The sequence below is a fragment of the Papilio machaon genome, chromosome 2, assembly GCF_912999745.1.
Source record: "Papilio machaon chromosome 2, ilPapMach1.1, whole genome shotgun sequence".
NCBI classification, from domain to species: domain Eukaryota; kingdom Metazoa; phylum Arthropoda; class Insecta; order Lepidoptera; family Papilionidae; genus Papilio; species Papilio machaon.
The window spans coordinates 2,858,512-2,874,021 of NC_059987.1; the positions used below are offsets into that span (position 1 = coordinate 2,858,512).

The 15,510-nt window shown below is 35.0% G+C and overlaps 1 protein-coding gene across 9 annotated transcripts in view; it reads right to left on the reverse strand.

Annotated features, from left to right (window-relative positions):
- Positions 1-1,059: 1,059 nt before the first annotated feature.
- Positions 1,060-15,510, reverse strand: part of LOC106709305 — a 50,419-nt gene continuing 35,968 nt past the window's right edge. For 5 of the 9 annotated variants that reach the window (XM_045682595.1, XM_045682589.1, XM_045682572.1 and 2 more), the window contains exons 2-11: positions 11,768-12,518; positions 10,464-10,614; positions 5,405-5,548; positions 3,862-4,572; positions 3,173-3,409; positions 2,728-2,959; positions 2,266-2,504; positions 1,843-2,186; positions 1,567-1,748; positions 1,060-1,463 (exon numbers count right to left, since the gene is read on the reverse strand). In XM_045682595.1, the coding sequence (XP_045538551.1) occupies positions 1,385-1,463; positions 1,567-1,748; positions 1,843-2,186; positions 2,266-2,504; positions 2,728-2,959; positions 3,173-3,409; positions 3,862-4,572; positions 5,405-5,548; positions 10,464-10,614; positions 11,768-12,325 (2,877 nt within the window). In that variant the 5' untranslated portion in view covers positions 12,326-12,518 and the 3' untranslated portion in view covers positions 1,060-1,384. Of the gene's footprint in view, positions 1,464-1,566; positions 1,749-1,842; positions 2,187-2,265; positions 2,505-2,727; positions 2,960-3,172; positions 3,410-3,861; positions 4,573-5,404; positions 5,549-10,463; positions 10,615-11,767; positions 12,519-12,682; positions 12,711-15,510 lie in introns of those variants that run through there. The other 4 variants (XM_045682617.1, XM_045682608.1, XM_045682584.1 and 1 more) reach the window with 3 other exon arrangements.

Genomic DNA, 15,510 nt, shown 5'->3' on the forward strand with positions numbered 1-15,510 from the left:
TTTATTTTCTAATCTTTAAAAATAATTAAACTAAACAAGTAAGATCAATTTATCGATAATATCGCTGGCAACTCAAACGTTAAATTTATCAACGAAAATTAGGAGATTTTTAAATATTTCAAATATCTCATATTATATAAACGCGTTATTATACGTTTAGGACAATTTCTATCGATTATAAATTAAATATTATAAATAAATTTATACCGTAAAAATATTTACAAACGCTTAACGATAGAATAGTTTAATGGTCTTAAGTACTGTTTTTGTATTTAAAATTGAGAAATATTGAGTTTTGTAGTCTCGAATAAACCAGAAATTATGACTGCTACATTTTTTTATATTCAATTGGGCCAATATAAGTACTTGAAATGTTTTGAAAACTTTCTCAGTAGGACTTTAAAATGACTCAAAAATGCCTAAAAAAATTTATAGAAAAAATGAACAAAACTTATTCAAATAAAAGTATCAATAAAACTTAAACTTAAATATATCTATAAGTACAGAAGAAATTTATAAAATTAACAAGAAATAATGATGATTCAATGAATATATCTCACTTATTATTATGCGAATTAAAACATGCATTGTTGTATCACAGCTTATACATAATTTATTTAAATCTTAACCTAGTATTAAATATAATCTTGTAAATGGACGGCAAAAATTCGTAGACTCAGTTAACAGATATTCTTATTTTAAACATTGGGCTTTAAAATAAATGTTACTCGTAATTTTTCACGAACATATTTAAGTGAAATTGTTTAAAATCAAATGAAGCAAATTTCGTATCTCCTAACAAGACAATTTAACAATATCGACGCTGGAAAGCGTAAACGCTGTAACCCCGAAAGTATGAACTTTAAAGGAGAGCCAAAAAATGATAACTCGTGAGCTGATACGCCTACAAGCATGCGGTATTTAGCAATGTTGTGTAGTTTGTGCTAACCTATAATAAAATCATTATCGTTTGATAATGATTGAAATTATTAACGTGTGAAAAACATATTCGCGATTTCAAGGGTTACAGCGTTTATGCTTTCCAGCGTCGATATATATATTTTTATTTGACGTCAAATCTAACCGTTGGTTTTGCACTACTGAAACACCTTATTAAAAAAATTGTTATCTCAGGTTTTTCTAAGAGTATGAGGGTGATGGCAATATATAAATGTATTATGTCAGTGGATAACTACGGTAAGAATAGCAAATTCTTAACCATATAATATAGGCTAAAAGTTTATAACTAAAGACTTATCTTAGTTTATCTTATAAAACTTATAGTTTAACTTAAGTTAGCTTATAAATGGAATGTTTTCTACATGACTGAGATGCTATTAAAGGAATTTTACAGGATAATTTGTTTTCTTGTATTGTTAGACGGTCACGTGTAGCAGTTGTCTTCGTCGGCGTGGTCGGAGCAGTCGATGGTGCCGTCGCACAGCTGGGCCAGTGTGATACATCTGAAAAACCATTCTAAATGTAAATATTTGATAAATCTAAACCGTATCATCAGCTGTACAACATAATTTAGCAATGTTTATTATTGTCAGGACGTTATCTGACCTGCCGTCGACGCAGCGCAGTTCGCCGCTGGGGCAAGGCGAGGCGTGCGCACGCGCCGGGCTGCTGTAGCGGCCGGTACCGCGGTGACTGCGGGGCTCCTCCGTCTTGTCCCCGCCCCCGCTACCACCCTCCCCCTTGCCCTCACCAGACTCGCCCGCATCCTCTTGCGGCTCGCCCGCTTTCTGAAATTGTTTATGTTATTTTATGTTTTTATTTTTATTTTAGTCTTACGTTGCTAAAATATTCATTAAATCTTTCGCTGGAAAATGATTTTACCTTTAACATTGTTGCACCGTTTATAACCTTCTCCAGGTTATTTATTGATTTATCAAGATGTACGCCCATATCTGATATGCTTTCCCTTATATTCTCTTTGTTATCTTCTGCCATGTGCTGAGATGTCGTGGTGGTACGGAGAGTGGTCCGGGATGCCTTCCTCTGATTTGTCTTTATCTTAACTCTCGGGTCCAGTTTACCTTTACTCTGTGTCTTGGTGTCGTGGATAATGGGGCGGCTGTAGGGCGAGAGACGGGCGGGCGACGGTCGCCGAGTAAAATTACGTTTCAGGCCGTTTTTACTATCGCTAGTCATAAGTATTTCTTTACTGCTTTCAGTTTCTCCTGAAAAATGATTATATGGTTGTTGAAAATAATCTCTTTTTTACAAAGACAAGTACATATTTTTGATAGTATTTCTTACCGTTCCGATGAACACTGTCGTCGGCGTACCCTTTGGACGTTTGGAAGGGCCTGCGCACGGCAAGAGCGGGGGCGGAACCCGCGGGCTCCTCACCGGGCTCGGGATCGGCGTCGGTGACCTGCTCATCGTCGTGTTCGCGGCGCGCGGCGCACTGCTGCTCCGTTTCGTCCTCGCCGCGCGGGCAGTCCGCGTACCCGTCGCACAACCAGCGGGTGTGCACGCATCCGCCCGATGGACATCTAGGGTTACACACATGTGAACAAACATCTAATATAGCCAGAAACTATCACTTTTCCTCAAACAACGATGTCTAGTTAACTGAAATACATACATATTACAGACACAGTAACACACACAAGTAAACCTTGAACGCCTGTAAGGGGCGCTGAGTCAAAGTTATGAGATCGTTAACCTTCGTTAAGAAAATCTCAGCTAGAAAAGATGATGAGAGAAATCTGGTACCGGAACTCGTTGCTGGCGCAGGCGGTACAGTGCGCTTCGTCCTCAGCAGCGGGGCAGTCGGCAGCACCATCGCAGGCCCAATGACTGGGCACGCAGCTGCCGTCGCCGCAGGGCAGCTCGCGAGCGCCGCACGGGGCCCGCGCTGCCGCGCACCCGCCCGTCGGGTACCGCGTGCATCCGAACACGCCCAGCAAGTCCCGCGGTATCGAGCCATCGCAATGTTCTGCTACCGCTGCAAAAAATATTTCCATGTATTTCACAGAAGAGAATTCGTCATTTACTGTAACCAAGTTAGGATGTTCTAAAAATTCAATAGAAATTTTGTGTATTGCATAAGGATCTTAGTTATTTGATTCCAACGAAATGGAAATCTGTAGTTCAAGCTTACTCTTTGAAGTTAAGAATGTAAGTTTATAAAATACATACTCAATTGAAATTGGTTTACCTCTACAGAGACTATAACAGGGCATCTTGTGTAGGTAGGGAGTGGGGCTACACTCGGGCTCGAGCAGGCTGCAGAGGAAGTGCGCGGTGCGCTCACTGCAGTTGGAGGAGACGAGGTACTCCATTTGCGGCAGCAGGTCAGTGACGTCGACGCCGTCCAGCGTCGCCGCCGGCCCCGCCAGGTCGTACGGCAGTACGCCGCGGCACAGACCCAGATGAGTCGAACGACATTGTGACACTAAAATTGGCAATATGTAAGTTGCAATAAAACAATCTATTTAAAATATTGGCCTAAGTAAATATTATAAAATGTATTTTCAGTAGCTACTAATTATAAATTAGAACAGATTATTTTTAGTACATCATGCAAGAATTAACTTGTCTTTTGTAATCAAGAAGTAGTGAATTTATATTTTCACATGATAAGTTGGTACCAACATGCTTAAATTGTTATAAGTACTTATTAGATTCCTAATCCTAAGAACTAAATCCTAAATTATAATTAAAATACATTTGAAATCAAACGTAATGTTAAAACATTTAATTAAGTGGACACGTGCATACCTTACGATTAATTTTCATGCAAAAAATATTTATTAATCAAATAAAAAATATAACCATTTAATTATTAGCTCCACACCGCAAATTATTGTAAGTCATCTGCATGCAATAGCAAAGAAGGTTTCTTACCATCCAAATTGGTATTTAAGGGATATTTTTTAGTGGTTGAATCGGCGTTGTCGCGCCAAGTCGGCAGCGTGGGCGAGACGCGCGTGTTATACAGTGTGCTCTGTGTTGTGGACTTCATGCTCTGCGCGTCTTCCATGGAAATGCCGAAAAGTTTCGAGTGGCCCGACGTGAAACGGTTATCGTGATTTATGGGAGTGAGGCGATAATATTCGTGGAGCGCCTGAGTTAGGTCGGGTTCGGTAGGTCGTTGCTTTGATTTAGAGTGTTCCTTGCGTATGTACAATGACGTGTCTTTGTAAACTGGTGAATATGGCTTACTTGTCGTCTCCTCTGTGGTCTTTGGCAACTCTTTTTCATCATAATGCAAAATATCATTGTTGCTCTCTGCGCGGGTTATGGTTTCAGTAGAAGTGGCTACCTTGCCCTCATCAAAGTAAATAGCCAATGGTCTCTCCGGGCTTTGAGTGATGTGCGGTTTTAGAGTGGATTCATCGCTGTTCATAACTGTATCAATTAATTTGGGAGACCTCATTTTCTCCTTATCGGCTCTCTCGTTACCGTACTGCACCTCCGGGGCGATATGGGTGGGGAACACCGGAGGGACGGGAGTTCTTTTCTCACTGTTTTCCGTGACTGTTTCCATTAATGATGTTAAATCGATAGTCTTTACGTTCTCAGCATCGTAGAAATCAATTTCCTGTGGTTTTGTACCTGTATTTTGTAATAAGTAAATAATATTTATAAATAAATGACAACATTTTAATGATAATCGAAATGCCTAAAAAATTAAAATCAATTAATCTTTGTAAAATGATAGTGCATAAAGAAGTCAACCGTGTATATGGTTATCTTTCAAACTTGTATTTTTACGTAAAATTAAACGCATATTGATTGTAAATATTTTTTGCGAGTTGTATTTTTACGTTGTTTGTGTTGTTTGACACCCATGTGCTGCAATGTGAACACACAAAGTGTGCGGGTTGCTGTATGAAAACAAATTGTGCTCGTGATTTCGATATTGAGTATATAATATATCGATCGGTACAGAAAAGTGCGTACCTATTTGTGTTCTTTAATGTTCGTTAGATAAAGGCGGATTGTGGGAGGATAAGAAACTCATATCAATTTGTGTTTAGTTGAAATGTATTTAGTACTGCTGTTGTATATTTTACAAAATGTAATTTTTTTGGATAAAATCAAATTCGTAATACTGCGACTTTACCTACAAAAGTTTGAATCCGCCTCTATTATTGGAAGTTATATTTCTTACGTGTAAACACATTACAAAAGCTTGAGTTTACTCGTTGAAAGAAATGCAACCTCCTTGGACGAGTTATTGTTCAGTTAGCACATTACATCTATCTGTTTTTCCAAACCGAAGCCTAAATATTGTCAACAAAAGATAAAATCGCACAATTTACCCTAAAATATTTTAATATTCGATGATAACATGAACTAGTGTAATAGCTGCTTTTAACGTTTCTTCGTTTATAATATTTAGGCGTTGATTTGGAATTGGATATGGGTGTATTGTCATGCGTACGTATGTTGCCTTTTTGCGGTCCGTGTTGGCCTTGCTCCGGCGGTTTGCGGTTCGGCTTGCCGGGCTGGATGCGGGACTGGGCGCTGGCGGTGTCCTCCTGCCATGATGTCGCGTTCACGGTGCTGTACTCTGATGATAGGTTGTCTGGAAAAGGAATATAATATAAAGACTAGCGTGTATCTTATCATTCGTTGGAACTCTAAGAGTTAAGTTTAAACTTTAGGTTTGTGGAGTAATAGAAAAATTATAACGTCTATACTGTTGAATCATTCAGGGTACCAGCTTAACGTGGCTACGGTTATCTCTTCCTCTAAATGTAGAAAATATATGTGTCGGTTGTTCTTTTTTTTTTCGTTGTTTTATTAATACGAGGATAAATTATAAGAAGTATTTCTATGCTTTGTAATCATGCAAAAAAATATGCTATATAATAAGAGCCTGGTAACTGATGCACGTATATACCAGTGACCTAAACAAACCAGTCGAGGCGTGCCTTCGTTAGCGCATTTTGCACACAAATGTCATAACAACTGTAATCTTTAGGAAGCTGGTCAAAGGTCTTCTACGTTTTATGTCGCTGATTAGTCATTCATATCGAAATTCTTTGGGTTATTGAGATATAAAACTAAGATTTTGCCAATTACTTGATATAGTTATAAAACATTATATAAAAATAGTGATAAATTTATAAAGACTTTAAATTTTTGCAAACACACATTAGGTATCAGCGAATTTTACCATTAGAAATTTCATAGGGGTGGTAGAGTTACGTATTTTCGCAATTTGTCAAGGTAAAGTCTCTCAAACCGTGGGATTGACAAGAGCGTGCTCTGTCTCACACTTTCAGTCGTCTGCATACTTTCAGAATTACGCCACTTAGGATGCTATTATGGTATGACAATATTTTACTAAAAAGACGTATTTATTGCATACATTTATATAACATAGGTTCAATTGAATAAAATCTTCTGGTAATTATTAGCATTAATAGAATGCTAGAAAGTAACTTTTGTTTAATTTAAGGCAATAAAAAACAAATTTGCATCGAATATTGATAAATGACTTATAAAATAATGTATGTACATAAAATTGTATAAAGGAAATCTCGTTATAAATTACTCGAGTCGATGTTAAATCGGGACACAACTTATCTTGCATAAAAACAAGTTTGATTTATTGCATTTCTTTTTTAAACTTGACAATGACATCTTCATCAATTTTATATTAATTTTATACGAGATAAGATTAAATTAATAACATATTTTTTTAGCTTTAGCAAAACATTCTTGTCCGTACTTACAAAAAATCATGCTTTTTACAGAGATTTGTTTAACGAAATCATTGAATGATAATGTCAAATGAATGACATTGACTAAAAGTCTAGTTTTTAACCCTGTTTTATTGATTTGGTTATTATTTTTAATGTGTTCTAAAGCTTCAGTTAATTCTTTATTTGTATCATAAAACGATAAACAACATTACAATTGAGAAATCCATTATATTAAATTAGTAGCTAACATTTACATTCAAAATTAGAATCATTTCCTTAAACAAATGCAACTTCAAAGAAAGACGTCATCAGTCCATATAAAGACATTGTTCACAGTAGCGAAAGAATTTAATTTTATAATCGTACCAAAATTGTATATTACGAAACTGGAGCGCATCTCAGAAGGAAGCACCCACTCTTCAATAGCTAAATATGAAGACACGGAGGCAGTGAAAGTCGGGTTCAAGATGTCAGAGCGCGCACCCACGGTACTCTTATCGTTATTAATCCTTATCGCCTTGCGCAACTCTAATAAAGTAACTCTCGGTACATATAAGCTCGTACAAGTTTCAGTCGTTTTTTATGTTATTATGATACACAATACGAACTACGTCTTGATATTTATCGCTTTCACTTACAGTACGGTGAAATATTGCTCTCAATCTTCATAAAGACTTCACAAGAATAATACAATTTTATAGACACAAAAAAATAATTACATAATAAAATTCGATGTCATAAGTGTTCTACTGTAATGTAAAAACTAGTGTACCATCAGGAAATTGAAACCAGAGAACATTTATCATCCTTTGAGCTAGTGCCATTAATATGGTGCTATGAATTTGTACTGCCAGTTATTTATTTCCAACAGGTCACCTGATTTTTTACATTACATAAAAAAATAATTAATTAATTAAGAACGGCTTAACTCATGTTTGATTTTCCGGTTACGGCAAGGACTAGTTTCAGACCCGTCGGAGGTCCATCTTCAAGGCGAGTGTTTACTAACGCGTAATTATTATGTCTCACGAAAGTTTAAACAACAATAAAATGATTTCGAATGAAACTTCTACATTACAATGTATTGCTCTGTCCTTATATTAAAACTATTTCGACCATTTAAGATATACGCAATGATACTAATTACTTTAAAAGAAACACGTAAATAAGCTCTGAAATAAACAAGTGACTTAATCCCTAAGCGGGAAACAGTTAACAGTAACAAGTTATTCGTCCACTTACAAGTAATCAGGGTGCTTTTCGTTACATAAGTGCAGCAATGTAGCAAATTAAATGTTATTATAAAAGCCGATTAACGTGCTTTGGCGCCAATTCAGTCATCCGTATGTCCACTTCACATGACACTCGAATCTCTTTCCTACTTACAGATTTATCTCTCCTGTTACAAGTGACGTAACAATGAAAACTGACTGACTTAATGTTACACGGCAGTGTTTGTAATGGAAGAACTAATAGTTTTGTTCATAATGATCATTAAAATAATGTTGTAAATAAAAATACTCATTAAAAGCCAACTCGAGTTTCCCATGGCTTTACGTAAATAATACGTAACATAGGCTCATTATTTTTTGTTGTTGGCACTTACCATTTTAGAAATAAAAAATGTACGTTTCTTTTAAGGGTACTAAAATGTGTCTTGCAGTTGAATTTTAATTATTGTGTACTTAATTACTAAAACTTGAATCTTACTAATATAATAAATGCGAATGTTTAGATGGATGAATGGATATTTGTTTGAAGGTATCTCCCAAATGGCTGCATGGATCTCGCTGAAATTTGGCATAGATGTAGAACATAGTCTGGTGAAAAACTAGACTAATTATGTTTATGTAAACGAAAAGTAAAAGTTAATTGTTAACTAAATGTACACAAAAATATTAATACGACGGTTGATGTGTGATAATGAACAAACAATAAAAACTTATAAAATAAATCAAATATAAAAAGTTTTATGACTGAAAGTGATGTCCAAACTGTCAACGTATCTTTTTAAAAGTTCAAATTGCCGTGGACAAAGGAAACAATAAAAGTATGGTCAGAGTACATTGTTGTGTAAAATCAATATTGTAATATATTTAATGTCGAAGTACAATAGCGGGCGTGAGGTCAACTTTCTTTTTGCCAAATTGAACGAATAAAAGAGACAATTTGAGAGCATCCTCGGGAGATATGAGGACATCCGGACACGAGTACATGGCGCCTCGACAAATGCACGCATGCAAATGTCGGTGAAATTCTGAATAATTTAGTGCGGCCATTAAGATATCCCTTTGCGTGTTCATAAGGAAAGCGAATTAAAACACGTTAAAAGATGAAACATTTTCGAATATTTTGATATTACTTTTAGTATGTAGCGAAATAAAAGCTTATGAAACGGATTATCTGTTTTTGAAAGTTACAATCGCAGTGAATGTTTGGTAATGGTGATTTTTTATACCTTATAATGCCCTTTTTACTGTTGCTTTATGCAAATTTCTTCGTAATTAAATCTGTAAACAGCAATACCATAAAAGGACATAAAGAGAAGATTATAGCTGTTACAGTGATAGTTATACAGTTTTATTATTTTCTTTTATCGATTAAAACAGATAATCTAAGCGAGGTATAATATTGCTTGATTGAAATCTATAGATGCTTTATTTGCTCACCACTATGAACTAATCAGCAAAGATATTACTGTTGCAAACGGAAGTCAGTTGCGGTGACGCAACAGATGTCGTTTCGTCAGCCATGACCTTTACCACCTAACACGCCATCGCTACATTTCATATTTATAATTCCGCACAAAAAGCTTGCTGTGACAGTAATCTCGTAGAACATAACTTTAGATTAAACTCGCTGACATAATAATGTTGTGTGAAAGTTAATTTTCAATTCTATATTAAAGTTTTTTCAGTAAAATCCTTTATACTCAAAATGAAATAATGGAGGTGTCCTTATTTGAGTTGCTACATTCCATTTAATATTATTTTATCTAGGCACATAATATTCGGATAATAGGAAAAAATGTAACGATTTCATAACTCTTTCGCTGCTTTTTATTTCCCGCCTCATCTATCTTAAAGCAAATAAAAGAGTACCACATTATTATATCGCATCGGATCGCATAATCTTAAAATCGAATCTGTTCAAGTTTGAAAGGAGTTACTTTTATTATTAAAGTTGAAACTTCGGCACCATCTTCGTAATTAACACTTTTCGTAACAACAACGATCGTGATTTCGATTGGTATTTATTTTAAAAGACATCAGTTGAAACAACTTATAATTTAAAAACAGGTGTCACAAAAGGTGAAAGTAACAGAAAGCGATTACGTTGATAAATTGATTGTAAATATTTTGAGCTTTTGCTTTTATGTAAAGATGACAATTGATAACGAATTACAACAATAGTATTTTACATATCGACGTCTAGTTTAACCGAGGAAGATTCACTAATTTTGAGATCTACTATTGTTAAAGTTTATTAACTAATCCTTAGAAATATCTATATATATAAAAGAAAGTCGTGTTAGTTACACTATTTATAACTCAAGAACGGCTGAATCGATTTGACTGAAAATTGGTGGGCAGGTAGCTTAGAACCAGGAAACGGACATAGGATAATTTTTACCCCGTTTTCTATTTTATATTCCGCGCGGACGGAGTCGCGGGTAAAAGCTAGTTTGTATTAAAAAAATTTAGGTTGCGTGAAATTAACAATATTCATAAATTTATGAATAGTAGTACTTACTGTTTCTATAAACTAAAGGGATTATATAAAACTGACCTGGCATGAGGAAATACACGAAGATAGCCAGAGCGATACAAACACTGAAGAGGGCGACTGGCCATCGCAAGATGCGCAGCACTCGCACCACCTTACTGCTGGCCACGCCGCTGCCTACCGGGACGCGGTACAGGCTATCGGGATGCGAGCCCTGGAACAATGTTAAAGTGTTAATACCTCAAAGTCTTTCTAATCAATCGGTGTGCATAAACACGACGAAGCCCAAAAGTCGTCCTAACATCTGAATGCTTTTATATCACTAGATTTGAAAGATGCTGAAAATTATATCTATAGTATAAAAATATATTTACTATCATTATATATGTTCCCTTTGGTATTACTAAAAAACATATTTTCTAATTTGTAGTAGTTAGTAACGATATACGTACCATACTTCTAACAACATATTTTTTTTGGAAAATTGACATGACTATAACGCAACCTGTCCGTTGCGTTTTAAAACCATGAACCAATATCTATTTTATTTGATAAATGAAACACGACTAAGCTCGGACACGCACTAAACTTCACTACAACCATAATTAACATTCTCATTACAAGTGAAGCGCATTTAAGACTTAATAATTAATGGTTTATGTTACTAAAGGTCAAATAACGTACTTCTTTATTTTATACGACCTTAGTTTGAAAGAATGCATTCAAATGGAATCTATTATTTACATAATGAATTAATATTTAATAATAAAATTAAATAATGTGAAAGAATTTAATAAACTATATAGAAAATTCGTCAGAGAGAGGTCAAAGAAATGCGTAAACCTGCCTACCGTTTTATGAAACTTATAAATAATATTGAATGTCGGTTGTAATTATGAATATGACTAGAAAGGAAAAAATAATTTGACAGGAAAATAATTACACATCTCTTACTTTCTCGTAACCCATTTATGGCAACATTTTTTTTAATTAAAATTATATACCACGTAATATTATTAACAACATTTTGGGTGTTCTTAAATTGATTACCCAAATTTGGGATGAGTTGAATAAGGCCTCAGTAAAAAATATTCGTAACCCACAAGTCTAATTGTACGCGTAAGCGTAAAAAAGAGACATATCACACGTCATGCGTTAGTGAGAATCGTAAATATCCAACAAATTAAGATTTTGTATCGCAACAGCAACATTTCTTTGTGTAATGACATCACTTAGCTCTTAACTACTAAACTATCGACAAACACTTCCAAAATTGCATGACTGTGAAGTCTCTAGTTTTAGACAGTTGAAAGCTTTTACATTCACATTGTTAATATCGTATGATACAGTCAAGCACTTAAACTTACCTTGGCCACGAACGTCTTCACTTCCCGCGGCCTGGAGAAGTATTTGTCCAGTTTCGTTTCGTAAGCGTGACTGACTTCTTCGTCAGTCGGCGTGCGGATGGATCGAATGCGGTACGTACTGAACTGTTCCCCGTGCTCGGATATGGTCGGCAAGTTTCCATTGGGAGAGCTGCAACTGCTGCTCGATCTAGAGTAAGCATAGTTAATCGATCCATCCGCAGGGTTCTTAGGTTTCTTCGTGAAGGCGTACCGACGGGGTGGCTCGTCCGTGGCTTTCAAGTCATATGTTTCGAACTTTTCACTGACGAAGTGCTCCTCTACGTCAGTAGTGGGCACATAGCGGAGTAGTCTCGGCTCCTTCACTTTCTTCTCGTACTTGACAGAATCCGTCTCGTTGTCCAGTTGCGCGAGGTTCAGGGAGTACTGCAGTTCGTTGGCGGTTCTGTTTGGTTTCCTCTTGGTTTTCTTCTCGGCGGCGCGCGCGTGCACATGATCCTCCACTATTTCGGATTCGGACGACGGCCTGTCGCCGTACAACACGTAATTGCCGTTTACCATTGTGATGAATAAATTTTAACACTTAATCGCTTCGAGTAACTTTTGTCGTATTTAAATGCAGTTTGTATTTAGTAATCATTTCGCAACTTCAGTGTAATTATTATTTTATCACTTTATTTGGCTCGACTGATGATGAATGCGAATGGCGGTGTGCGCTCAGGACAATGGGTGCGAGTCTATCTTAGCGCTGCCTCTGATTGAATACAAATTATTGAGAATGCGCCTTGTACATTTGTTTTGTTTGTAAACATTTGTGTTAATTGATGACTTCGAACGATTGTGTAATGAATTCTTCGTTGGTCTTTTTTAAACAATTCGAATGTGAAATGGATAAATATGTTTAAACGATAAACTTACTTTGAAAAGTATTCACATTTGTTGAAAACTACATTAAAATATTTTTAGGGAAAATATAGTATTACGAATGTAAAATATGTTAAATATGTAACACAGTTACTTGCTATTTTAGTGGTTTTCTACATTTTGGCATGGTTCTCTTGCAGTTCAGCTTATATTAAGTTAAGAAATTATCTATTAAGTCTAATCTAATAAATTATCTAGTTAAGTTAAGAACATATCTATTGTAGGTTAAGACCGATCATCTAGTCATCGGAAAAGGGATTTATAATTACTATAAGTCATTTTATGTGCTTAGGAATCCATTGAAAAAGAATGACTAATTATTTCAAATCATAAGTATAAATAAATAAAACACACATATAAATATATAGGTCATTGCTATTATCACGACAAACAATTAATAAACATGATTTTTCCTGAAAACAATACTTAAAACAAAACAAAACTTTATTCTAGAACAAGCAATGAGAACATAGATGTTGTAATCGGTGGGCTGGCAGGCAATAGATAACATTTGGAGCGTTATGTCGGCCGTCATTGTTTGGGCGGGGTTCCCGCGCTTTTTGCGAGTTTCGCGGGAAAGTTCCCAGTAAAGCGCGTGCGCGACAATGGCGCCGCGGCCGGCGGTGCGGTGCACGCAACGAGAGTGAATTGTTCGCTATTGTGCAACAACCTCAAGTGTTTTGTGCAACTGATGTGCCGTTAATGTAACTGATGCATGGAGATAAGACACCCTATGCCTAGTCAACAGTACCATTTAAAATCATAATATGTTGTAATACTATAAATTATTCGATGACTGTTTAAAGAAAGGACTTAGGAATTTGATATCGACAACATTAAAGTTTCTAGTTTTCTTTTATTATCTATTTATACTGATACGTAAATAAGTGTGGTTTACGTAGCTATTTCGATTACTATTGCAAGCATGTAATGGACATGAAGAAACCTATCTCAAAATCTTGAAAATCAATTAAAGTGGTTATTATAGGCTCCGTTGTGCGCACAGAACGTTAAACGTGATTTTATGTATCTTAAATGATGAGTAACGATGATTGTTGTTAAAACTCCTCATTTAACGAAATTTCACAGCATTAAATGTATTTTTGAAATCCATAGATATATTCTTATCTAATCATATTACTGGTACATTAATAATACATCTTTGTAATTCCCCTACCTTTACTAATAATTTCAATTAACGTAGTAAGTTTAAAAAGCTTTCCTTCGAATGATTGACATAAGGTCTATATTGTGACAGATCGCATAATTACGGCTAACTGAATTTAATAATATTAGATTCAATATAAGTCTTTTTTATTATTTTTGGATTATGCAAACTGTTATGAATAAATGTTATTCATAAGATAATAATAATATAGTGAACAATTGCTTCTAGCACACAAGTATTACGTTTGTATTTTAAATACCCACGATCGCTATATGAATTCTTATTCTAATCATTTAATGTTATTTACAAAGCATTGACATTTATGAAAAATGCATAACTAATATAAAATAATAGATGTATTTGATTGCAATTATATTAACAATTACTGGTAGTTGATGTTATAACCTCGTAGAATATCAATATATTTTTTAAATTAGTTTTTAATATATGTAATTCGAACATCAATTGTTATATCTGATTGTAAGGATAAAATCCTTGATCTATGTGTAAAGTTTCGCAAGCCCCGTAAGGCATTTCGCCGCATTTGTACCCTGTACTTTATCGACCCCGAACTTTGCTTCGAATTATCATCGCCTATTGTCATTAGATTCGTTTTATTACCTTGATGTGTAACGTCGAATTGTTAGCAGTAGTGCTACTTTGTTATACGAATACGAAATATTAGTTAGTTTATAAATATTTTGTTAAAATCAAAAATATAATCTGTTTGGGATTTCTTCGTGGATATATTAATACAATAAGATATTCGATTTTTAAATTGTTGAATATTATACTATTCAAATAAAGTTTGATATTTTTACTACCATTAGCCAATTAGATCAGTTATTACACGTCAAGATTTTAAAGAGTCGTCTGCCGAAACACTTGCAAATACCTACGAAAACATTTTGTCGTTCCTCTCCATCTTCTGGAAAAACAAAGAAACATTGTTTACAGGTGTTTCGGCGGTGAAAACTCACATTTATATTGTAGATGCGGAACAATAATGAGGAGTCAAATAGTGCATGCGTAGCGGTCGGCGTACGGTAACACCGTCACAAGCGAGCGAGCTTGCGGCCTGCTGCTTCACTATATTATGTTCTAATTATTATTGCACGACAATGCTTGAACTTCCGTTTGTCCATCAGGAATATTAAGTTTTTAATCGTTGGTTTCTGAAACCAAAATACCTATATAAAACACATCGTCATCCCTCTCATTATCTCTGTAATATACAAGGATTTTTGGTCTCAGAAACTAACGATAAGTAATGTAAGATAATTTTTTTGTTAAGTTGTCTGTAATGTATTTTATGTACACAGATATCTTTTGAAGAAGATGTAAAACATGTTTATGTCTTCTTTAAATTTAAGGGTTAGTTAGTTAATAACTATTAAATAATTCGAAAATCGCTGGGCTGGCTGGAGTAACCTACAGCCTGCCTTCACGCAAAATACGCGCTTGTCGTGGAGTTGCGGAAAACTGAGCCCCTACTAATTCGGAAATCTAAAAATACACATAAAGTCACCAGAAAACTATTTTGTAATAAAAATTAAGTGTATAATATTCTCCCATAGTTATTCTTGAAATTAAGTTTACCTTGATAAAATAGATAAGTGTATTTTAAAATTAAGTACAAGTAGATTATAAAATC